Source organism: Bubalus bubalis, chromosome 9 (genome assembly GCF_019923935.1).
Source record: "Bubalus bubalis isolate 160015118507 breed Murrah chromosome 9, NDDB_SH_1, whole genome shotgun sequence".
Classification (NCBI taxonomy): Eukaryota; Metazoa; Chordata; class Mammalia; order Artiodactyla; family Bovidae; genus Bubalus; species Bubalus bubalis.
In genome coordinates, this window is record NC_059165.1 from 99,506,647 (window position 1) to 99,532,430 (window position 25,784).

At 50.2% G+C, this 25,784-nt stretch overlaps 1 protein-coding gene and 1 long non-coding RNA gene across 8 annotated transcripts in view; one reads left to right on the forward strand and one right to left on the reverse strand.

Moving 5' to 3' along the window:
* Positions 1–56: 56 nt before the first annotated feature.
* LOC123335166 lies at positions 57–16,884 on the forward strand. Its single transcript, XR_006553548.2, has 2 exons — positions 57–492; positions 15,184–16,884. It is a non-coding gene; the product is annotated as an uncharacterized LOC123335166 (long non-coding RNA).
* The window catches only part of ADGRL1 (adhesion G protein-coupled receptor L1), a 50,122-nt gene continuing 40,882 nt past the window's right edge, over positions 16,545–25,784 (reverse strand). For 6 of the 7 annotated variants that reach the window (XM_006066534.4, XM_025293674.3, XM_044948223.2 and 3 more), the window contains 11 exons: positions 25,532–25,702; positions 24,907–25,116; positions 24,568–24,788; positions 24,255–24,321; positions 23,692–23,783; positions 22,861–23,029; positions 21,487–21,615; positions 21,244–21,340; positions 21,034–21,162; positions 20,858–20,875; positions 16,545–20,395 (listed from right to left, as the gene is read on the reverse strand). In XM_006066534.4, coding sequence (XP_006066596.1) covers positions 19,656–20,395; positions 20,858–20,875; positions 21,034–21,162; positions 21,244–21,340; positions 21,487–21,615; positions 22,861–23,029; positions 23,692–23,783; positions 24,255–24,321; positions 24,568–24,788; positions 24,907–25,116; positions 25,532–25,702 — 2,043 coding nt within the window. In that variant the 3' untranslated portion in view covers positions 16,545–19,655. The remainder of the gene's footprint in view (positions 20,396–20,857; positions 20,876–21,033; positions 21,163–21,243; positions 21,341–21,486; positions 21,616–22,860; positions 23,030–23,691; positions 23,784–24,254; positions 24,322–24,567; positions 24,789–24,906; positions 25,117–25,531; positions 25,703–25,784) is intronic. The other variant, XM_025293676.3, reaches the window with a different exon arrangement.

Consider the following 25,784-nt stretch of genomic DNA (forward strand, 5'->3'; position numbering starts at 1 on the left):
TCCGTGGAGCTCCATCTTAGGGGATGAGCGAGGTAGGCGGGACCGTCTCTAGGCTTCTTTGGTGTCCGCAGGGAACCAATCCCCAGAGCCTCCGACTCGGATGTCCAGGGAGGGGTGGGCGGGGTCAGAGCGCCGGGCTCTTCTTGGCCAATCCCGAGGGTCCCCGCACCAGCGTGGTCCGCGATTAGCCTCGCCTTTCCGGGAGAGACTTCCAGCTGGGGGCCGCGCAGTCAACCGCCGAGTGGTGGCGCACAGCGCTCGCTTAAGCGGGAAGGAAGGGAGGTGCTGGACTTGCCATGATTGGCAGGCAGAAATGGGGCGGAGATAAGGCAGGTTTTCTGAGAGATGATTGGCTGACTTGGCTGCGGGGGCGGGAGAAGAGAAGACTCGGCCGGGGATTCGTGGAAGTAGAGCGGAAGTCGGCAGCTGACGCGGTTGAGCCGAGTGTCAAGAGAATGGAGCAGCGTTTGCGGCATCGGCGTCTGTCAGCAGGTGAGCGTTGCCGGAAGTTTCTCTAAGGGGCTCCTGGCCCCGCAGGCCCAGCAGCCTTGGGAGTCCGTTGTGAACGTTGTGAACGTTTAACTCACCCTTGAGCGGAGACGGTGCCGCGGTAACGCGGCGCTCTGGGGCCCGGGACCCGGTAGTCGGGCCTGGTTCGAATCAGGTTCTTACTTGAGAGCCTCTGGGGCGGTTTCAGGTGGACGGCGCTGAATGGGATTTCGAATCCGGCCTCTGCCACACACCACCCGAGGCCTCATTTCCCTGCTCGTTGAACGGGATCATGAAGATTTACTGGCCTGATTTATGACTACATAATACATCTAGAAATTTCTTTCCACTCCCAGGCGTAGGCGGGACCACCGTCTCCCCCTGTCTGGAAGACTCGAGGGGCCTCCGCACTCCCTCAGTCCGGCGGCAACAAATCTAATCTTACACTTTTCTATAGAAACCACGTTAAATATATATATATATTAAATTTAATGTACTATAGCCACAATATTTCAACATGTGGTCGGTATTAAAAAAAACACGAACCTGAGGTATGTTTTGTTACCTAGTACTAACGGTTTGAAAACCTGTGTGTTTTACACGTTACACCACATCTGTGATCCGGACGCTAGGTTTTCACCGGAAATAGTTAAGGTTTCACAAAAATTTACAGTTGAAATGGAGATTCACATGCCCAAATGTTTCCCAACATAACGTTAAAATTTCCCATGAACTCAATCTCATGACGGTGATAAATTAAAATATTAATTGATGAAAGTTAAGCGACGTGGAATGTTCTGTTTCACAGTGGCACTAGCCACATTCAGGTGCTTGTCATCCCCTGTGCGTTCCGATATTGGATAGCCAATACCAACTTCAGCCAATCTAACCTTTTTTTTTTTTTTTCCATAAAATCTGACGTGACAGCCCCAACCTCTTTTCTGGTGCCTCCTTGTTATTTCAAGTCTTTCTCAGATGTCTTCTTCGGAAAATCCAAGAGCCCCCTGAACAACATTCAAATTCGTAGAACATAAGCCTGAACGGTATATTTCAAGCCACTGGCCTTTCTTATCGGAGAAGGCAATGGCACCCCACTCCAGTACTCTTGCCTGGAAAATCCCATGGACGGGGGGAGCCTGGTAGGCTGCAGTCCATGGGGTCGCTAAGAGTTGGACACAACTGAGCGTCTTCACTTTCGCTTTTCACTTTCATGCATTGGAGAAGGAAATGGCAACCCACTCCAGTGTTCTTGCCTGGAGAATCCCAGGGACGGGGGAGCCTGGTGGGCTGCCGTTTATGGGGTCGCACAGAGTCGGACACGACTGAATCGACGCAGCAGCAGCAGCAGCAGCCTTTCTTAAACATCCTCCTCTTTGGCCTCGTGATGCTCAGAATATTGTCTCTCTCTCTTTTTTTTTCTTTTGTATCTCCATCTCAAATAAAGTAGGATTGAAAGGATTTTTCCCCTCATTGAAACGATTTGGCTGCAATAAAATTCCCATTATGATTGGCTCTGGGTTCTTGGCAGTCATTGGGCATCCTTAGGAATTTTTGTGACTTGAGAAGGTCAAATTTTCAAATTGTTTCCAAATGTAATTCAATTGTTTATGCATATGAACTTTGATGAAGTTGTTATATTTTGTTTTCTAGATATTAAACATTTTATTCATTACAACTTTGTAGTTTTCTTTCTGCATTGTGGAACTTTTTTTCCTTTATTCTCAGCCCCAGCCTTTTCATAGCCCCTGAAAAGTTCATCAGTCAGAAGTATTATGTCTCTGTCTATAATGCCTTCTCCCTACAGCTGGCTGAATAATCTTCAATTGTAAACCAGATCATGTCATTACTCTGGTTAAAACCTTCAAAGGCTTATCATACTTAGGATGAAACTTAAGATCTTCACTGTGGCTTAGGAGGCCCTGCACAGTGGCCTCAACTGACTTCATCTGCCAGTCTCCCTCTTGTCACCACTCCCAAGCCCTGCTGGCTTTATTTCCTGTCTTTCAACACACCCAACTTTATTCCTGCTGCATGGCTTTGCACTTGCTGTTCCCTCTGCCTGGAATGTGCTTCCTTTAGATAATTGCTGGGCTGTCTCATTCTCATTTATGGTTCACCTCAGATGTCTCTCCAGAAGAAGTCTTCTTGGACCACCCTAGTTAAAGTAGACCTTCATTAATCACAAAAGCCTGCTTATTAGGAGCACTTATCAGAATCTGTAGACATGTGTTTTTTTTTTTGGCTCCGCTGCATGGCTTGCGGGATCTCAGTTCCCTGACTGGGGATTGAACCTGGGCCACAGCCGTGAAAGCCCCAAATGCTAACTGCTAGACCACCAGGGAACTCTTGTCCCTCAGTAGACTGAAAACTGGTTGAGGACAGTGATCCCTCCTGTCTCATACAGACCTCTCAGTGTATTTCCAGAGCTTAGCACAGGACCTCACATGTAGAAAGTTTTCAGTAGATTGTTTTTAAAAAATAATAAATCCATATAAAGGGCTTACATGGTACCTGGAATGTGAAAACTACTTCATAAATAAGAAACATTAGCAGTTCATAGTCATCATTTAACTTACGTAGTATTTCAGGTGTACTCACTCAAAAAAGAAGAAGAAATGCTATAACAAAGTACATTTTTACTCCTTACCCAGCTTAAGAAGTAAAACATTAGTGATGCATTTGAAAGGTCTTATATATCCCTGCCTCAGACCTATTCCTCCTCTTTTTACAGATGTAACTACAATCTTGGATTTAGTGTTTATCTTTCTGTACATGCTTGTACATCTTTAATAGGTGTCTTCAAACTATATATAGTATTGTATGTCACAACTTTATGGAAATGATACTGCTGCAAAGTCTGGAGAAAACCAGGCACAAGCTTCCACAAGTCCTTTCCTGGTGAAGTCACAAAGGACTCCCTGAGTTCCTACAGCAGAGTTGTGACAGACAACACGTGTGAAATATCTACCAGGAAAGCTCAGTACCCAGGGTAGTTGGGGCAGGAGGGGGCTGATCAAGTTTCAAACTTCCAGACTCCAGAAGGAAAGCAGGTGTTGGACCCAAACCACATTGTTCGTACAGTTTAGGCCCCACCAGCCACTTGCATCATTTAGGGAATGGTGGGAACTCTATTCACTTCAGTCACCTCAATCGTGTCCGACTCTTTGCGACCCTGTGGACTGTATAGCCTGCCAGGCTCCTCTGTCCACGGGATTCCCAGGCAAGAATATTAGAGTGGGTTGCCATGCCCGCCTCCAAGGGATCTTCCTGACCCAGGGATCAAACCTGCGTCTCCTGCATTGGCAGGCAGGGTTCTTCACCACTAGCACCACCTGGGAAGCCCTGCAGAAGTGATACCTGTGCACAAAAGAGTTAACTGTATCAGGCCTGAGACCACTGTCCTTAGAAAGCCCTATTTGCAAGGTTGGCCCTAGCTGGTGTATAGGAACTTGGATTTCAGGAGAGTTCCCACCATTCCCTAAATGATACAAGTGGCTGGTGGGGCCTAAACTGTACAAACAATGTGATTTGGGTCCAACACCTGCTTTCCTTCTGGAGTCTGGAAGTTTGAAACTTGATCAGCCCCCTCCTGCCCCAGGTACCCTGGGTACTGAGCTTTCCTGGTAGACATTTCACACGTGTTGTCACAACTCTGCTGTAGGAACTCAGGGAGTCCCATGTGACTTCACCAGGAAAGAACTTATGGAAGCTTGTGCCTGGTTTTCTCCAGACCTTGCCCCATGCACCTTTTCTCTTGGCTGATTTTGCTTTGTGTCCTTTCACAGTAAGAAATCATACCCTGGGAAATTCCTGGCAGTCCAGTCGTTAGGACTCCGTGGTTCCATGGCAGAGGGCATGGTTTCAGTTCCTGGTGAGGGAACAAAGATCCCACATGCTGCATGGTGCAGCCAAAAGCAAAAACCCAAACAGAATCATACCTTGAGTAGACTAGATGCTAAATTCTATGAATCCTCCTCATGAATCATAGAAGCTAGTGTTCTTGCCTGGAGAATCCCAGGGATGGGGGAGCCTGGTGGGCTGCCGTCTCTGGGATCGCACAGAGTCGGACACGACTGAAGCAACTTAGCAGCAGCAGCAGTAGGGGTTATCTTGGACCCCCAACGCAGTGTCATACCAGATATACCCCATCAGGGCTGGCATTAAGGGGAGACATACCCTCCAAGTCACACAAGTGCCAACCTGTACTTGTATGACTCTGAAGGCAAGTGCCTCCTACAATTTTGTCTAGACACCTAGCTTGCCTCTGGTGCTAGCCCTACCTTCTGAAACTTGCATTTTTTTGGTCAAGCATAATACTTTTAAGATGTATTTGTGACACATGTATAGCTGCAGTCATTTATTTTCCCTGCTGTATAGCTGTGCTGTATGATGTGGTAGCCATTAGCCATGTGTGGCTATTTTTTTTTCCAGTTAATCCAAATTAAATGAAAAATTTAGCTCCCTGGTTACTTAGTCACACTTCATATGTTTAATAGACACCATGGCTTGTGGCTGCCACATTAGACAACTCCAATAAAGAATACTTGCTTGATCACAGAAAGTTTTGTTGGACAGAATTTACTTATCCATCCACCTCTTGCTTGTTACTTGTTTCCACTTTTCTATTTTTTCCCTAAATTTAAAAAATTTACTTATGTTTGGCTGTGCTGGGTCACGATGCTGTACTGGCTTTTTTCTAGCTGTGACAAGCAGGGGCTACCCTCTAGTTGTGACGTGTGGGCTTCTTACCACGGTGGCTTCTCATTGCAGAACACAGGCTCTAGGGTTCACAGGCTTCAGTAGTTTTGGCTCCTGGGCTCTAAAGCACAGGCTCAATATTTGTGGCACACGGACTTAGTTGCTCCTCGTCATGTGGGATCTTCCCGGACCAGGGATCTAACCCATGTCTCCTACATTGGCAGGTGGATTCTTGACCATAGAGACACCAGGGAAGCCCAGTTTCCAGTCTTCTACTCTTAAAAACAGCACTGTAGTGTTCATTGTTGTGCATGGCTCTTGGTGTACATGTGCAGGAGTTTCCCTGGGATGCATACTTAGGTGATGATTTGCTGAGGTTTGGGAATATTTACCTTGACTAGATATTGCTAGTGTGTTCTTCAAAAGGATGGATCCAGTTCTCACTCCTGCCAACAAAGTTGCTGTTGCTGTGTCCTTATTACACTTGCTGTTGTCAGACTTGTCCTTATGAGGGGTGTGAATTACTGGTTTCAGTTTGCATTACCCTGATTAACAAGGGAAATTGAACTGTTTTCATGTTTGTTTGACCATTTGCTTTCGTGAATTGCCTGTTCATATCTTTGTCCATTTTCCTGCTGGATTGTCTTCATTTTACTGAGTGCAGGACTTCTTATAAGTGAGGTGTGCCTTTTTGTTTGTATGGTGTCTTTTTCATTTTTTAAAAAAATGTTTATTTGGCTGCACTGGGTCTTAGTTCTCTCTAGTTGTGGCGTGTAGGCTTAGTTGGTCTGAGGCATGTGGAACATTAGTTCCCCAGTAGTGAGTGAAGTCTGTCAGTTGTGTCCGACTCTTTGCGGCCCCATGGACTGTAGCCTACCAGGCTCCTCAGTCCATGGAATTTTCCAGGCAAGAGTACTGGAGTGGGTTGCCATTTCCTTCTCCAATTAGTCCCCCAACTGGGGATCAAACCCAAATCCCCTGCGTTGCAAGGCAGATTCTTAACCCCTGGACTGCCAGAGAAGTTGCGCTGTGATGTCTACTGATGTTCAGAATTTATTATTATTACTGTCACCATCATCATTATTTTAATGTCATCAGAATTATAAATCTACTTACGGTTTGTGTTTTTGTGTCTTGCTTAAGAAATCTTACACTAAAGTCAATAAGATATCTTGCTATATTTCTTCTGGAAGTTCTATTCATATTTAGCTTAAAAAAATCAAACTGGAATTTATTTTTGTTTATGATGTGAGGTAGGTTTAATTTTTTTCAGATGGATAACCAGTTGTTCCAGCTTCAGCTCCATTTATTGAGCAGTCCAGTGGTTCTCAAAATATAGTCCCTTGGGGATCCCTAAGACCCTTTCAGGGAATCCATGAGATAAACTGTTTTCATAATTTTCTAAGCATTATTTGCCTTTTTCATTGGTGCTCTGTTGTCTGTGTACTGTTGGTACAGAAGCAACAGTTAGTAAAACTACTGGCTGCTTCCAGCAATCAGTGCAGCGTCACTGTATTATGTAGTGGTCGTCGTGTATTCCTCACCACCTCACACACTCAGTGTTGAAACAGTTTCACTGAAGAATGTCCTTGAAGGAGCAGTGAAAGTATAATTGTGTTAAAGCTTAGCTCTGCAGCAGGTCTTCCTAATATTATGGGTGGTGAAATGGGACCTTTGCATAGAGCACTTGTATTGCATGCTGGAGAATGACGGTAAGGAGGTAATGCACTTATCCAGTTTGAGTGGAGGTGGAACAGCCTACTTTTTTCATGAACACCATTTTTACTGAATAATCGCTAATTATTAATTATTCAGATTAGGATATTGGCCATGTATTTTCTCAGAAATGAATGAAGTGAGTTGTCACTAGGAGGAAGATTGACAGTGTGTTGTCAGTGATAATATTTGAGCTTTTAAGCAAAACAGACATTTGGGAAGCTTTTATTCATCACCGTGAGCCTGATAACATATATATATATATATATATATGGCTGTTCCAGCTCTTAGTTAGTTGGGGCACATGGGATATTCAGTCTTCATTGTGGCATGTAGGATCTTTAGTTGTGGCATGTGGGATCTAGTTCCCTGACCAGAGATTGAACCCATGCTCTCTATTTGGAGCACCAGGGAAGTCCCCAACTTTTCCGTATTTGAAGGCTTTCCTGATGAGATCAGTGGTGATACAATTAACATATATTTTAAAAAATACTATATAGTGAAATATAATAACTCAGCATATTAATGTTTTCCTAAAGACCAATGCATGATGTTATAAAATCAGTCATAAAAGATCAAAATTTGTAAAATAGACCAATGAGTTCCAGTGTAACAGTATGAAAAATTTATTGATAGAGTTTCATACTCTACATTGTAACTAACTTAATACACTACCACTTGTTGAGTTTTGATATAGTAACCAAGTAAAATATCCCAAATTAGTTGAAAAGTCTATAATACTCCTCCCTTTTCCAACTATATGTCTTTGTTAGGCTGGCTTTTCTTCATATACTTCAACCAGAACAGCATACTGCAATGGATTGATTGTAGAAACCTATGTGAGAATCCAGCTCTTCTATTACGCTAGAGGGTAGGAACTTTACAAATATGTAAAACAATGCCATTCTTTTCACTACCTGTTTTTTCAAAATACACAGTTATTTTTAATAGGTTATTTTAACATTTAAAAGATTTATTACCTAATCTAAATATTTTAAATTTTTCTCAGTTTTAATTTCCAATTTAGTAAATATAAATAGATATAATCTGTAGTCCCATAAAGAACAGCTCATTAGGGTCCTCATTAATTTTTTTAAAATTAATTTTTTAGAGCAGTTTTAGGTTCATGACAGATTTCTCACATCCCCTTCTGCCTCCTGCTTGCATAGTATCCCCCACTGTTAACATCCACCACCAAAGTGGTGAATTTGTTACAATTGATGAACCTATACTGACACATCATTATCACCTAAAATCCACAACTTACAGAAAGGTTCACTCTTGGTGTACATTCTATGGACTTCAACAAATGTGTGACATATATTCATCATTATAGTATCATACAGAGTATCTTTACTGCCCTAAAAATCCTCTGTGCTCCTCCCAAACAGCCCCTTCCCTACCATTATTTTTAAAATAAAGTTTTTAAAAGTGAAGGGAGCTCAAGACCAGAAAATATCAGATCCTCTGGATTAATCCATCCTTTTCCTGCTGCTGCTGCTGCTGCTGCTAAGTCTCTTCAGTCGTGTCCGACTCTGTGCGACCCCATAGACGGCAGCCCACCAGGCTCCCCCGTCCCTGGGATTCTCCAGGCAAGAGTACTGGAGTGGGTTGCCATTGCCTTCTCCAATGCATGAAAGTGAAAAGTGAAAGTGAAGTCACTCAGTCGTGTCCCACCCGTCATGACCCCATGGACTGCAGCCCACCAGGCTCCTCCATCCATGGGATTTTCCAGGCAAGAGTACTGGAGTGGAGTGCCATTGCCTTCTCCGATCCTTTTCCTAGTGATTTGTAATCTCTGCCTAGAGCAAGTTCTCATCTAGCCACAGGTCTCTTCCCTCAGACTTTTCGTCTCTTCCCCTGCCAACACCCCATTGTGTGAAATATTAACACACTATAACCAGTCTTGGCAAGGCTAATTCCCCACCTTGTTCTTTCTTCTTCCATTTGTGTTGGTTATCCTTGGCCTTTTGTTCCTCCATAGAAAGTAGGACACACAAATACTTTTTCCTGTTGCAAAAGTAATATATGTGTAATGCAAACAATTTTTAAAATACAGAGTTTCAAGAAAGTTAAAGTTACCCCTGTTAATATTCTGATGTTTAGCTTTATATTCTGCATATATTTTATATTTATACACATACATACAGTGTCATGTTTCTGTATACACACTTTTTATATATACATGCCATCACAACAAAAGTAAAGTCATACTTTACCTTGTTTTTATATATAGGTTTTTACCCTTAGGATTATTATGAATATATTTTCACATTATTTAGTGTTCTTCTATATTATCATTTTAAGTGGCTGCATATGGATGTGCATTATTCACATAACAGTTCTCTGTGCTGAAATTTTAGATTATCTAGTGTTTCACTCTTAGAAGCCTTGTTGCAGTGAACCTTCTTGTTGCAGTCTTCATGGACATGGGTGTTTCCTTAGGATCAATTCCCAGGAGAGGACTGGTTGGCTTAAAATGAGGGCTTCAGGTTGTGAGAAGCTGGGATCACTTGGACAGAGGCAAAGGGTGGTGGAAAACAGTGGCCAGGACAGATAGAAGAGTCGTGGTTACAAGGGTTTTCATCAAGGAGAGGCCCAGTGACATAGGAAGGGATGCAGGTGGGAGCGGGTCCTGTCATCGCAGCTTGTTGCCATGACTGAGATGTTTGAAAAGGTGAGAGGAGCAGAATAAGCCTGAGGAGAGACTTTTCTGGTGACCCTGCTGTTAAGAACCCACCTGCCAATGAACAGGACACAGGTTTAGTATCCGGTCCGGGAAGATTCCACATGCCACAGGGCAGCTAAGCCCAGGCACTGCAACTACTGAAGCCCATGTGCTCTAGAGCCCATGCTCCGCAATAGGAGAAGCCACGAGAAATCCTGTGTACCGCAGCTTGAGCGCAGCCCCCACTCACCGCAACTAGAGAAGGCCCATGTGCAGTAACGAAGACCCAGTGCAGCCAAAAATAAGAAAGAATACTGTATCTCAGGGAACTCAAACAGGGGCTCTGTATCAACCTAGAGGGGGAAGATGGGAGGGAGGTTCAAGAGAGAGGGGACATATGTATACCTATGGCTGATTCCCTATAGCTCAAATAGTAAAGAATGCCTGCAATGCAGGAGACCAGGGTTCGATCCCTGGATCGGGAAGATCCTCTGGAGAAGGGAACGACAATCCACTCCAGTATTCTTGGCTAGAGAATCTCATGGACAGAGAAGCCTGCAGGCTGCAGTCTATGGGGTTGCAAAGAGTCAGACACGGCTGAGCGACTAACACACACATGGCTGATTCATGTTGAGGTTTGACAGAAAACAACAAAATTCTGTAAAGCATTTATCCTTCAATTGCCGAATAAATTTTTAAAAAAAGAATAAACTTGAGGATATTGTGGGGATAAAGGGGTAGCCTCAGCCTAGCACCTCTAGACCTTCCCAAGAGTTCATGGGAGAGAGGAGGTTTTCTCAACAACAGAGGCTCCAGTGTTTTCAGCCCTTTGGGTATCTGAGAGAATCCGCCATTGCTCTGCATCAGGGCCTTCCCTCTAGCTTAACTCACATGAATCCACTCTGGATAGTCCTCTAACATACTAGCTACGTGGGGACCATCAGGGTGTGGCACAGTTTTTGGGCATCTCTGATGTGGGGAGCCCATATAGTCAGCCCCCCTTAGTGTGATCTGATAGATAGAGTGCCTGATGAGCTATGGAATGAGATTCATGACATTGTGCAGGAGACAGGGATCAAGGCCATCCCCATGGAAAAGAAACGCCAAAAAGCAACATGGCTGTCTGGGAAGGCCTTCCACATAGCCGTGAGACGCAGAGAAGCGAAAAGCAAAGGAGAAAAGAAAAGATATAACCATCTGAATGCAGAGTCCCAAAGACTCGCAAGAAGAGATAAGAAAGCCTTCTTCAGCGATCAATGCAAAGAAATAGAGGAAAACAACAGAATGGGAAAGACTAGAGATCTCGTCAAGAAAATCAGAGATACCAAAGGAACATTTCATGCAAAGATGGGCTCGATAAAGGACAGAAATGGTATGGACCTAACAGAAGCAGAAGATATTAAGAAGAGATGGCAAGAATACACAGAAGAACTGTACAAAAAAGAGCTTCACGACCCACATAATCACGATGGTGTGATCACTGACCTAGAGCCAGACATCCTGGAATGTGAAGTCAAGTGGGCCTTAGAAAGCATCACTATGAACAAAGCTAGTGGAGGTGATAGAATTCCAGTTGAGCTATTCCAAATCCTGAAAGATGATGCTGTGAAAGTGCTGCACTCAATATGCCAGCAAATTTGGAAGACTCAGCAGTGGCCACAGGACTGGAAAAGATCAGTTTTCATTCCAATCCCAAAGAAAGGCAATGCCAAAGAATGCTCAAACTACCACACAGTTGCACTCATCTCACACGCTAGTAAAGTAATGCTTAAAATTCTCCAAGCCAGGTTTCAGCAATATGTGAACCGTGAACTTCCTGATGTTCAAGGTGGTTTTAGAAAAGGTAGAGGAACCAGAGATCAAATTGCCAACATCTGCTGGATCATGGAAAAAGCAAGAGAGTTCCAGAAAAACATCTATTTCTGCTTTATTGACTATGCCAAAGCCTTTGACTGTGGATCACAATAAACTGTGGAAAATTCTTCAAGAGATGGGAATACCAGACCACCTGACCTGCCTCTTGAGAAATTTGTATGCAGGTCAGGAAGCAACAGTTAGAACTGGACATGGAACAACAGACTGGTTCCAGATAGGAAAAGGAGTAGGTCAAGGCTGTATATTGTCACCCTGTTTATTTAACTTATATGCAGAGTACATCATGAGAAACGCTGGACTGGAAGAAACACAAGCTGGAATCAAGATTGCTGGGAGAAATATCAATAACCTCAGATATGCAGATGACACCACCCTTATGGCAGAAAGTGAAGAGGAACTAAAAAGCCTCTTGATGAAGGTGAAAGTGGAGAGTGAAAAAGTTGGCTTAAAGCTCAACATTCAGAAAACGAAGATCATGGCATCCGGTCCCATCACTTCATGGGAAATAGATGGGGAAACAGTGGAACAGACTTTATTTTTCTGGGCTCCAAAATCACTGCAGATGGTGACTGCAGCCATGAAATTAAAAGACGCTTACTCCTTGGAAGGAAAGTTATGTCCAACCTAGATCGCATATTCAAAAGCAGAGACATTACTTTGCCAACAAAGGTCTGTCTAGTCAAGGCTATGGTTTTTCCTGTGGTCATGTATGGATGTGAGAGTTGGACTGTGAAGAAGGCTGAGCGCCGAAGAATTGATGCTTTTGAACTGTGGTGTTGGAGAAGACGCTTGAGAGTCCCTTGGACTGCAAAGAGATCCAACCAGTCCGTTCTAAAGGAGATCAGCCCTGGGATTTCTTTGGAAGGAATGATGCTAAAGCTGAAACTCCAATACTTTGGCCGCCCCATGCGAAGAGTTGACTCATTGGAAAAGACTCTGATGCTGGGAGGGATTGGGGGCAGGAGGAGAAGGGGACGACAGAGGATGAGATGGCTGGATGGCATCACTGACTCGATGGACGTGAGTCTGAGTGAACTCCGGGAGTTGGTGATGGACAGGGAGGCCTGGCGTGCTGCGATTCATGGGGTCGCAGAGAGTCGGACACGACTGAGCTACTGATCTGATCTGATCTGATCTGATCTGAGTGGGCTTGGCAGGAAGGGGGACGGTGCTGGGAAACCGCAGCTGAGTGCAGACAACCCTAGATGCAGCCCCTGGGATCAGAAGACCAAGATGGAGGCCTGGTCCAACTTTCTCTTTTTAGCCAGGTGAACGTCGGTGTGTTTCAGCTTCTGCACGTGTAAAATGGAACTAAGTAAAACCTGTCTCATTGGGTGGTTGGAAGGATTAAATTGGACAGTATACGTAAGGTATATACAGGGTGTGGGCACTTTGAACTGCTTAGTAATCTTACTTGAGTAAGTCATTTAATTATTCTTAACTTCAATTTCCTCATCTGATATGGGGATAATAATATATATCTTATGATAATTAAGATGAAATGTAGCAAAGAGCTTTGAAAGGAGTCTCAACTTAAGTGTTACTGTTCCTGGGCACATGCATATGGTTGACCCCAGTGTGGACGGATGCCAGTAACAAGCCCTGAGGGTCACAGGTTGTCCGGCACGGCAGGTTTCACTGTATGTGCGGAGGAAGGAGTCGTGTGTACAGTGCTGGGCAAAAAGGTGGAAGAACTGGCCTTGTTGTAGAATCTCATCTTATGCCAGGATTAAATTTCAAAGAGCATGAGATCAGAATCATATACAATTAAGTTTAACTATGCTTAAATCTCCCAAATTTGCTCACAGAGCATCTCTCAGTAAGTCCAGTAGAACTAGTTTCTCGTCAGCATAGGATATCATTGGGCATTAGCTAAACTGTTGAACTTAGATTTCAGGACCTTGCTGAGCTAACATCAGCATCACACAGAACAGTGTGTGGGAGCTGAGAGCTGCTGAGGGAAGGGTTTTAACTCATCTCAGGCCTACTCTGGGTCTGATGCTCAGTTCAGCTTTATGTCTTTTAACAAATATTCATTGATCACCTACAGTGTGTCAGACACTGCTAAACAGTAGGAAACAGCAGTGAAAAGAAAAAGACCCTTATGCATTATATTCTTGGGCTTATCTTGTGGCTCAGTTGGTAAAGAATCCACCTGCAATCTTCTCTGGGTTGGGAAGATCCCTGGAGAAGGGAAAGGCTACCAACTCCAGTATTCTGGCCTGGAGAATTCCATGGACTGTATAGTCCTTGGGGTCACAAAGAGTTGGATGAGACTTGTGCATTATATTCTAGTTTGGGAGGCAGACAATAAACAAGCAAAAAAGATAGTTTGTGAGATGGGAGACAAAGCAAGACGGGTTGGGAAATTCTGGAGCAGCAATTGCCATTTAAATGGAGTAGCCTGGTAAGGCCTGCTGGGAAGCTCTGATTTTCATATGCCCTGCAAGGAGAATAGGTGAACCCTAGGAACAGCCGGTGCAAATGTCCTGAGGCAGATAGGAGAGTGCCTGCATGTTTGTGGATGGTGAGGACCCCAATGTGACTGGAGTGGAGGGAAGGAGGAGAGCCATGGGGATGAGATCTGATGCTGGAGAGTCTTATGGGCCATTTTGTTGTCCTGGCCCTTTTGTCTGGGCCAGGAGGAGGCCTTCTGGGCTTTAAGCCGAGAAGGGACAAAAGTATGCTTATTGAGATCACTTTGGTTTCTGTGTTGAGAAAAGCCTGAAGAGAGACAAGGGAGCTAGTTCATGGACTGTTACCATGGTCCTGGTGAGAGACAGTGGGGGCTTGAACCAAGGTAGTAAGAACTAGTTAATTGGGTATTTTAAAGGTAGAGCCACCATTGCATCTGCTTCAGATTAGATGTGGGGTATGAAACAGCGAGTGAGTTCAAGGGAGGCTCCAAGGGTCTTATCTTGAATCTCAGGATGGACTTGCTGTTAATCAAGGTGAAGCCGGTAGGAGGAACTGGAGCAGGTGTGTGTGTGTGTGTATCTGTGGTATAGCTGGGTTCAGGACACATTACATTAGGAGGAACTGGAGCAGGTGTATGTAGCTGGGTTCAGGACACATTACATTTGAGATCTTACCAGACACCCAGGGGAAGATGTGGAGTGGTTCATCAGATGTAAATGAATCTAGAGCTCGAGATAGAAGTTCAGGCTGGAGCTCTACATTTGGAAGTCATCAGTAGAATAGATGGTACAGCTGACCTTGAGCAATGCAGGAGTTTGGGGTGCTGACCCTTGGCAATCAAAAATCCATGTGTAACTTTTTTTTTTTTCTGACTGCACTACACAGCATGTTCCCCAACCAGGGGTTGAACCCGTGTCCCCTGCAGTGGAAACACAGAGTCTTAACCACTGGACTCCTGGGGAAGTCTCTCCATGTATAACTTTTGTCTCCCCCAGAACTTAACTACTAATAGCCTACTGTTGACTGGAAGCCTTACCAATAACATAAAGTAAATTAATACATATTTTGTATATGTATTATATCCTGTATTCTTACAGTAAAATAAGCTATAGAAAAGAAACTATTAAGAAAATCATAAGAAAGAGAAAATACATTTAAGTTTACCTTCTCTGTCTACAAGATGAATTGTCTCTCAGTATCTACATCAATGTTTTCTTATATGATACAAAAAACACTATAGATGTTACACATATTCCTAGCAGTGGACATCAAAAATGAAATTAGATAACTGTGAAAAAGAAATTCATTTTTATTTACAGGTATAATGCTTCACACATTGGTAATGAAGCAGCAGCAATGATTGCTTTATGGGAGCCTTGCGTGGTCAGTGGCGCCATGTATGGTCTGTAAGTCCGAAAGCTTTGATAAGTTTTGACTTCAACTTTTTATAATCGATATGTATATATTTTATGATTGTTGTTTAGTCACTAAATCATGTCTGGCTCTTTTGTGACCCCACGACTGTAGCCCGCCATGCTCCTCTGTCCAGGTGATTTCCCAGGCAAGAACACTCGAGTGGGTTACCATTTCCTCCTCCAGGGCATCGTCCCAACCCAGGGATCGACCCAGGGTCTCCTGGATTGGCAGATAGTTTCTTTACTACTGAGCCACCTGGAAAGCCCACATTTTATAGTAGTAAATGATAAAATAGTATCTATATGTATTTTATGCATTCATGACATTCCTTTCTTAATTTTTAATATTTCTAGTCTATACCTGAGTTTTTACCAATTGTTGCAAATCTCCAAAAATGATTCCAATATACTTATTGAAAAAAAAAATCCTCATCTGAGTGGATCTGTGTGGTGGTGTGTTGAGCGCTCAAGGGTCAACTTTATTTAAAACCATGAAATGGGATGAGATCTTCCAGGGAGTGAGTGTAGGTAAAGGTCCAAGGCTGAACCCTTGGGCCTGTCAACATTAAGAGGTCAGGAGATGAGAGGGAACCAGCATGGAGACTGGGAAGGAGTAGCTGGGGAGAGGAATGGCGGAGGGTGGTACCCCAGATGCCTGTGTTGAGGGCAGACGGGCATGGAGAGAGGTTCTTGCACTGTTTGGTCATTCCTCTCTCTCTCTGAACACTGGCTGCTGTATTTGAGAAAGTGAAATACACATGATGCCATCCCACTGTGCTGTCACAATCAAAAATGCACCACTCCAGTAACATGTGGGAGTCCAGGAATGGCAGTTGGAATCACACAAGGCGCAGCGTATGGTCCCTGGGCTTGGCTCTCAACATAGCCTGTGGACAGCTGTCTGGGCCAAGAAGGGCTTGGCTGAGACACCATGTGGCACAGTGGCCTAGCCCAGAGACTGGGATGTGCATCCAGGTGCTACAGGCCTGTTTCCCCACTTGTCAAATGGAGCGCAAGCACCCTCCACCCAAAGCATTCATGAGGCTTGAGAGAGAAATTGCATCTGAATTAACCAGCTAGGCCCTTGAGCCCACCAAGTGCTGTGAACACTGGCTGACTCACCAGACGTCTGCCGTGGGTTCTGAACGGCAGTGCAGGCTCCTGTGTCACAGCCTCACAGGGATGCTCTGCAAAGAGCCGCTCACTCACCACACACCCCCAACCGCCCCCCGCCCCCACCTCAATGAGTCATGCCACTCTTGTCATTCCAAGAAATCTTAATTTCTTTATTGATTTTTGACTCAACAATTTTTTTTTAACTTTTTGTTTTTTTCTGAAACGTTCTTGTTGTTATGAGCCTTTTGTTTTGTTCTCGTTAAATGCACTCGACCCAAAATTGGTTTGGCATATCGAAAAGGAGACCAAGGAGGGACTGGGGTCATGGGAGAAGAGGGGAGGAGGCCCGAATGGACAGAGAGAAACTGAGGGTGAGAGAAGAGGAACACAGAGACAGTGAGACACAGGGGAAGAGGTGGAGACACTGAGAAAGGAAGGCAAGGAAAACCAAACCCCCCCCCCCAAAAAAAACCAAAAAAACAAAAACACCAAACCCAGAGAAAAATAACAAGATTTCAAAGCAAATGAATTCAGGAGCCCAAGGAAGGGAGTAGGAGAGGAAACCAAGACCCTTCCTTCTCTACACTGTCCCAGCTGGGGTGGGGGCGTCAAGGCACCAGGTCTGGCGGGGGTGGGGGGACACCTGGGCGCTCAGGGTAGCCTCGTGCTGGACTGCGGCGTGTCCAGACCTACCGACCAGGGGGCCCTGCCACACAGCTCTGAGGCCTGGGAGCCCACATTGGGGATTCTGGCTGGAGTGGGACCCCGGGACCCTCTCTCCCCTTGATTGTCGGAGTCTGGAGAGAGAAAAGGACTCGGTAGGGAAGAGGAAGCGGGGCACCTTGCTTGCCTCCAGTCCCCCGGACCTCTCCCCCCACTGCACCCAGCTCTTCCAGACCTCTCTGCTGGTGCCAGAGGCGGCCTGACTCTATAGCCTGGCTGATGCCTGGGCCAGGCCCACCCTTCCACCTACCCTCGTCTCCCAGCAGCTCTCTAGTCCCCAGAGAGGAGTTCTGGCCTAATGAAGTCGAGGAAAGCGGTGGAGCTGCCCCATACCTTCCTCACGGAGCCACCTGGGCAAGACCGTTCCCATCCTTCCTTCCCCTCCCCGCTCAGACCTGCCCATGGTCTGGTGAAAGGGGTTAACCCTCCCTTCCAGAAAACAGATGGAACCCAGCCTTACCTTCTCCCCATTCCTGTCCCCCGGCATGGGACAAACCAGCTTCTTTGGTCTGGCCCCTTCTCCCCTAACTGATGGGGACCAGCCAGCCCCAGCTCCTCAGGAGAAGGGAGGGGCTTTCTAGCAGCAAAAAGGGTCCCTCCAGCCACCCCTCCGCCCCTTTCCCCAGTTCCTCCCTAGAGTCCCTCCCCCTGAACCCGAAGTTCATGGCAGCAGCAGGCTGAGACCCGAAGATGTTTGAAAACTCATGGCACTTGTGAGAAAAGAGGGACAAAAGAGATGAGGGGTCAGAGCAAAGGTGGAGGGCTACCCTTGGGGAAATGGCAATGACAGGGCTGGGCTATGGCAATGGGACTACACTACCCCCGAAGAGGTCGGGGGAGGGGGAGGGTTGCTGGGAAGGCCAGGGAGACAGACTGGAGAGGGGGCAGGGAGAGGTCCTCAGGAGACACCCCAACCAGGCCCTAGTACCTGGCTTTGCCTCTCCTGCGGGATGGTGGAGGGGAGGCAAGGCGACCTCCCAGCTTCGGCCTCCCCACCCGGTGAAAGACCACCTCACCACTCCCATTCCTTCCTTCCCAGTCCTACCCGCCCCCAGCAAACACCGCTGCTCTCATTTTCCTTCCCATCAACGTCTCTAGGCAGGAAATCAGCCCCTTTTTCCCAGGCCCTGAGTCCCAGAAGCAATATACAAGAAGCAGGAACTCAAAGGGACAGCGCAGCCATCTCAGCAGAAGCATCTTTGGGCATGAGGGTGCCTCCCCGGGCCACGGGGAAGGGCAGGGGAGACAGGCCGAGCCCTGGGGCAGACAGTGAGGTACACGCCCCAGGAGGGCTGACTGATGCCGGGGAGAGGCGAACCGGGAGGGTCGGGGAAGGGGGGGGAGGGCGACAGAACCAGGTGCCGGGGGAAGGAAACGGTTCTTTGTTTCGATGTTGCTTCTAGATTTTGTTGTCTCTGGATTGTAAAAAGCTGCTCTGGTGGCCCGCCCACCCCGGCTGGGGGATGCACACATACATGGAGAAGTCCTGGCTGCCAGGGCCCAGCGGCGCAGCTCTGCTCCGGAAAAATCCCGGGCTGGCCAGGCCGCAGGCTCCCGGTGGCTTCAAGTGATGAGATTTTCTTTCTTTTTTTTTGTCTTTTTTTTTCTTTTCCATTTCATTGAAATATTTACAGCAATGGGGGAAGAGGAGGAGGAGAAAGAGAGAGGAGGGGGTAAGAGGGCCCCCTAGGGAAAGATCCAAGCCCAGGACCCACTCCCCAGGGAGCTCCAGACCCAAAATCTGCTCCCCAGATAGCCGAGCCCACAGGACTGGGAACTGCTCAAATACGGCCACCCCTGTGGGCTGGGGGCCCTGCGGGGAGTTGTGCTTCATCAGGAGTCGCCCCAAGGGAGGGGGTCATTGGGTGCACTCAGGGAGGGCTGAGGGGGCAGGCTTGCCGGGGAAAGCAGGGACGAAGAGCAGAGAGAAGGAGCTTCAGAGAAAGTTCCACCTGTAAACCACCAGCCACAACCGCCCATTCCTCTCACCCTGGGGCTTTCTCCCCCCAAGGGCGCTCTCCCAGGCCAGTGGCCCCAGTCTCCGAGGAGGAGCAGGGAACTGGAGTGCAGAGGAACCTGTCCATCTGTCCTGCGCCCACTGCTCCATCTGGGTGCAGCCGGCAGCACTTCCGGCTGCAAAGAGAGGAGCAGCTGACAGGCTTCATCCAGCAGGGCCTTTGGCCCAGGGCAAGCAGAACCCTCATTTCCCTCCAGGGACCAGGAAGGGTAGGGGGGCGGGGGAAGTCAAGGGTGGGCTGCACCCTTCCAATGTCTCCTTCCTCACTCCCCTGGGGGCCTCTTGGCTCCTCACTGCACTTCCCCCGAATTGAGCTGGTGCACATGGCTGGTGGGAAACCCTGTCTGTGAACCCTGCACCTCGGGCCCCCACAGTGCAGCCCCCAAGGGGCCTGGAGGGCCCACGGCGCCTGGAGAGAGTGGCCCATCGGCCACGGTCTCCATCCGTCTCCCTCTCCCACGAGCCCCGCCCAGAGGCCCCTCCCTGGCCCGGGCCACCAGCCCCCGGTCTGTGAGGTCCCTCAGAGACTGGTAACCAGTTGCATCTGCCCGTCCCCGTCGGGCCCTGGCCCTTCAAGGCCCGGGGCCGCCAGGTAGCCCTCGTGGCTGGGCCGCCGGACCTGGTAGTAGCCCTGCAGGGGGTTCCGGGCCACCAGGGCCGGCGGGCGCGAGGTGTAGTAGATTTCGGGGGGGCCAGGGGGTGCGGGTGGGGGTGGGGGCAGGGCCTCACTGGGCCCCTCGGGGCTGCTGTCCGGGTAGGAGGGCGAGTCCCGCAGGTTGGCCCCGCTGGCGTAGAGGGAGTCCCGGCCCGGAGGCGAGGAGAGGGGCCGGCTGGTGGCTCCATCCTCCGCCGTGCAGCTCTCCGACTCGTCCAGATCGCTCTGGTACAGCACCGACTGGGCCCGGGGCAGCAGCAGTGGCTCCTCCAGGGCCTTGTAGAGAAGTTCGATCTCTGCCCGGTCAGCCCCGGGCCCGCCGGCCTCTTCCTCCCCGCTGCCCCCTGGCACTGGCGGCACAGGGGGCTCCGGCGGTGGAGGACCCTTGGCTCCGCTGCTGCCCCCGCGCAGGTTGTTGTGCACCAGCTCCGAGATGATCATCTTCTCGAAGGCAGCGGCGTCAGCCAGGTTCCGGCCTCGAGGGGGCTCAGGGGCCCCGTCCCCGGGAGGGAAATCCCCGCTTCGCAAGGAGTAGCTGTTGTTGAAGTTGCCGTTGAGGGGCAGCGTGTCCATGCCGCAGGCTTCCCGGCCTCCCAAGGGGTGCTCTGCAGGCAGAAGGGAGCAGCTCAGGAGGAGAGCTGGGCAGTGGAAGGGATGTGGGCCACATGGGAGGTGGGTGTCTGCCTTCACCTGGCTTTCCCTGGGTTTACCCTGTCCCTGGGGTTTGGGGTCTTCTATTCCCTCTCTTCCTCACTGGCAGTGGGGAACCAGCTCAGCAGACGGTTAGTGGGGGTGGGGACTTATTTCCCCAGGGTCCCCTCCGATCTGGGGGCTTGGAGTCTCAGCAGTAAGAGGAGCCTGGGTGGCAAGGTCCCTTTCCCGTGATCTCCATCACCGTGACTCCCCACCTAATGCAACATCATCCAGCCGGCTGCCAAGCCAGAGACTCCTGTCTGTGTGGGGGGGCACCCCAGTTCTCTCTAAGGTGTGGTCACCTGAGGGGGCCGCTGTCGCATTCCCCTCTTGTCCCACCCTTGGAAACATCAACAGGAAACAGTCACACTTACTGGGTTCCCGGTAGCTCCCTGCAGGTGCCAGCCAGGAGGGAAGAGAGAGAAGGTGAGAGCAGGCTCAGAATGCCGGGTCTAGGCTCTGACCAGTTCGGGAGGCACGAGGGTGCCCCCCATAGAGACCCTCCCCACCCCCAGACCTGGCACCCTCTCCGGCACCAGCATGCCCTCACCTGGGGAGTTGAAGACTGGGGGCGAGGAGGGGTTGAAGCCCACCGACTCAGCAATGAGGGTGTTGTAGGGGCTGGTGCCCCCACGGGGCTGCAGCACAGGGTTGGTCAGCAGGTGGTTCCCCATGGTACCTGCCCAGGAGGGAGGACGTCACGAGGCAGCTGGGAGAACCTCAAAGGGAGCGCAGGCGGGGCTCAGGAGTGCCCCCTCACCTCGGTTCAGGGTAGGGGTGCTGTTGATGTCGCCCGCCATGAAGGAGGATTCCGTCTGCTTCCTCACGGTGTCGTTCCACATCCTCCGGATTCGGCTCTGGGGACGTAACCCAGACATGAGGGCCCTCAGGCTGCCCATCCTCCCCATGCCCAATGGGTACCACCAGGGACTGGGCGGAGAAGTGCCCTGCGCCTGGGGCGCTAGGTCTGGCCCTCAGCCCGGGGTGCGGGCCCTGCCTGTACCTGGGTCCCTGTGTAGTAGCGGGCGTTGCTCCGCATGGCTGAGGTCTTGAGTGAGCCGTGCGCACCCCCGGGTGGGGAGCGGATGCAGCAGTAGGAGTGCCGCAGGCACTTGCTGTACTCCTTATGCACCTGCGGGTGGGCGAGGAGGGCAGGCAGTTGGCAGACCCAAGACCAGGCTGCTGGTGGGCACCAGAAACCCTGCCATCCCCTCCTGCCTCCAGCAGTCAGCCCAGCAGGCTCTCTTCTCACTCAGGCCCATCTTCCTTTCTCCACCTTTACCATTAAGTTCTCATCTGTTCATCTGCTCAGCAGACCTTCAGGGAGCATCTTCTATGTGCCAAGTGTGGTTTAGGCCCCAAGGACAGATGCAAATCAGAAATAGAGCCCTCCTTCTCAGAGCTGGTATCTTCCAGCAGACAGAGACTGGACACCTCTACAGCAGCAGTGCGTTATGTGGGCTGTCTGCCCAGAGAACCATGGCTGGGGGTTAGGCAGGGCTGGCGGCGGGGGTGGGTGGTGATTTCCAATAGATGGGGGAGTGGGGGGACTCACTAAGGAGACATTTGGCAAAGACTTGAAAGAAACAAGGCAGTGGGCCCCGCAGAGATCTGGGGAGGGGGAGGGGACAAGCCCCGAGGAAGGCCCACGCCTGAGTGTCTGTGGACAGAAGACAAGAGCGTGGCTGGATGAACGGGGAGAAAAGGGGGGCCCAGGGCGGACCCCGTGGGCCAGTGGGGGAGCCCTGTAAGGATGCCACTGTCGCTGTGCGTCCAGTGCGGACCTGTCATCAGAACGGGAACACAGCTGACCTTGCAGCCAAGACCAGTGACCCCTGCCTTCTTCACTCCCTGTGCAGCCATGACCCACCTCACTGTCCTCCGAGACCAACAACGGCCTGACTGGGCCTCCCCACTGCTTTCAAGACGAAGTCTAACACTCCTTGGCTCCGTTTCCCTGGCTTCCGTCTTGAGTCTACAGCCTGTACGCTCTTCTCTACATTCCTCTGCTTCTGTTACCTCTTTATTTTATTTTTAAGATTCAGACTTTAACACCCTTTATTTATAAAGGAAACTTCCTGTCACCACAAAACTCATGGTTTACCCTGCGACTATTAAAGTAGGAAATGTTCTGTCTGGGTGGCACCCGGAGCTGTATTCCTCCACACGCTTGATCTACACCCCAAGCCATGGCCCTGAGCTCTCCCGACTCCCCATATCTGTCTTGCTTTCTCATTCCTCTGGGCTCCTGTGTCTTGCTCTCTTCCAGAACCCTCCTCACCACGGGCTAGAACCTGCCTGAGCCTGTGCTTCCCTCCAGGCAGACACAGGTCCCACTGCAGAAGACAGGCCCCTGACCCCCTTCCCCAGAACTCACCTTCTTCTGTAAGGCGCAGTGAAAGACGAAGATGAAGACCCCCTGGAAGGCGTTGAAGGTGGTGAAGAGATAGGCCATGACCACGGACTCCTTGTTGATGAAGAGAAGGCCGAAAGCCCACGTGAGGCCCAGCAGGAAGAGCAGCGCAATGGCCCCCAGGGCCCAGGATCTGGGGGGGGTGGTGGGGAGGAGACAGGACGTCAGAGTCCCCACCGTCGGGGACACCACCCCCAGGGCCCTGCTGCGCATCCCTATTTCAGCAAGTCTGGACAGTGCCGTGGCGTGAGCGGGCCTGCCCAGCGACACTCATCAGCCCAGCTAGGCCTGGGGGGCATGTGGAGGTCTGGGGGTCAGGGTTCTCTGAATAGCCGGTCATTCTCCTGTATCCTTCATCCTCTTGGCCACACTTCCAAACCTTTAATCTATCTTTTGCTGCCTATGTGTCTTTAAGTTACCCTGAAATGGACTCGCGTATTTTTTTCGGCCACCTTGCACAGCTTGCAGGATCTTTAGTTCCCCAGCCGGGGACTGAACCCACACCCTTGGCAGTGAAAGCACTGAATCCTGACCACCGGACCTCCAGGGGACTCCCTGCGCTTGCTTTGTGAACTCTCTCACCCTAAGCGGTGATGTGCCTGAAACCTTCATTGGATGTGCTAACACCGTGTTGTCTAATACTCGTTAAACAGACACACAAAGAACATAGTAAAACACCACCTTTGTCCTTAAAAAGCAACACAAGAGGTGAGAACACCACCTTTCAGGAAAGCCTGGGAGAGGCTGGGCCCAGCTCAGAGGTGCCAGGGCAGGGGTGCAGGGAGGGGTGCTCACTTAATGTTGTCAAGGCGACTGGAGTCAGGCTTGAGCACGGATGAGCTCCGGACCATCTTGTGCAGAGTCACCATGAGGAACACCAGGTTCACCTGCGGGCGGGCGAGGGGAGGGCTGGCCCGCGGCCCCTCTGCCTCCAGGCAGCGGCTTCTGACCGAATCCCAGCTGCCACCCCCGCCTCAGGGTCCCCTCTGCTGGTGTGTGTGCTCGGCCACGTCCAACTTTTTTGCAGCCCCATGGACTATACCCCCCAGGCTCCTCTATCCGTGGGATTTCCCAAGAAAGAATACTGTAGTGGGTGGCCATTTCCTGCCCCTAGGTGCCTGTTAATGTGGCTCCTGGGGCTGGAGGGACAGGGCTCGGGGGCCTGACATAGAGCAGGAGCTCACACCACAGCTAGACAGACAGACCTCAGTGCTGGAGCTTTACAGACACAACCTGCTCTTTTTTGCCTCAGTTGGCTGCTCAGTTTTCAAGGGCTTGGGGAAAATGGGGGTCTGGGGGTCAGAGCTGGTCTGGATGAAGGACAGACTCAATGCTGGGGATACTGCCTTCCAACTCACCACAATAACAAAGGAGACGGGCCCAATGAAACTCCAGATGAAGTAATTGTCCACTCGGAGCCAACACCTGTAAAGGAAGCAGGGCCGGGAAGAGAGGTGTGGCGGTGGCGGGGAAGAGAAGTGAGGGGGGCAGGGGACAGGGGGTGCGCCCTTCCCTCCCTCTGACCCCCAGGGCCCAGGGACTCTAATGGCTCGGGCCCCAGAGCTCAGGAGAAGGGAGGCCAGTGCCTTGAGGGTCCTGGCTCAAGGGAAGCTGCTGAGCAGGGAACCAGAAGGAGGAGAGACTGGGTGGAGGGGTGGAGGGGGCACTCACGCCTTCTCGGTGCCGTAGCTGCGGTAGTCGATGGCAGCCGCAATGCCCACCACCAGGGCAGGGAAGCAGTACCCGCCCAGGTAGTAGTACTTGGTGCGGGAGTACTCGCTCTCAAACACCTCCACCAGCAGCAGGTAGAGATGCACACCCTCCAGGCACAGCCAGGAGAAGGCGGCCAGGAAGAAATAGTGCAGCAAGCCCGCGAAGATGGGGCAGGCGATCTGGGGGCAGGGGTGGGGAAGCAACGCAGGTAAGGGGCTGCCCTGGCTGCTGACCGGCCAGTGGGCATCACACCTCTCCTCCCCGCCCCTTCCGCTCCTGCCCCAGAGTCCCGCCCACCTCATACTGAGTCTTGTCTATCCCGACAAGGAAGAGCAGCTCTGCCAGGAAGAGGTTGATGCAGAGGTTCTTGTGGATGGTGTTCCGGTCGGTCTGCAGCCCCCGCAGGAAGCAGAAGGTGGAGATACAGATGGCCAGGCAGACCAGGGAGATGACGATGCCCACCCAAGTGATGACCGACAGCAGCAGCTCATTGATGCGGCCCTGGTACTGGGGAAGGAGCAGGGGGCATGCTGAGCACCTCTGGCCTTGCACACACACACGGGCCAGGCCGGGGGCCACGAGCTGCAACCCACTGGGCCTTCTGCCACCTACCTGGCCTTCTGCCCCACCCCAGTCTACTAGCCAGGACCCCACCCCTCTACAGGTGGCACGCTCACTTCCCATGCTCTGGCAGGCTTGTGGAGACATGACAAAGGTTGACACCAACTTGCTTCTCCAGCGGGCCTTTGGAAAAGGTGGAACTTGGACTAGGGAGAGCCAGACATGTGGCCTCCTGCCCTGGGCAAGACTCAGGGCCCCCCATGCCCATGAAGGTGGCCTTCCCTGGCACCACCCAAGAGGCCATGCAAGGCTGAGCCAGGAAGCAGGCCTGCCAGGAGGAGCGGGGTGCCAGCCAGCTTACGATCTCGCGGTGCGCCATGAGCACAGCAAAGTTGGTGAGGTGGCTGCAGGCACATGTGGTATGGGTCTTGTTGGACTCCACCAGGCGGCAGCCCTGGGTTGACCAGTAGCCCAGCATGGAGCGCTCTGAGTAGTTCCAGAAGGAGCAGTTAGCGTTGAAGTGGTTCTTGGCCTGTTGTGGGGTGGGGGCCAGGGGTTCAGAGCTGGGAGTCCAGCCCCAGTCCCCACACCCCACCATGGGGACAAGCAGGAGA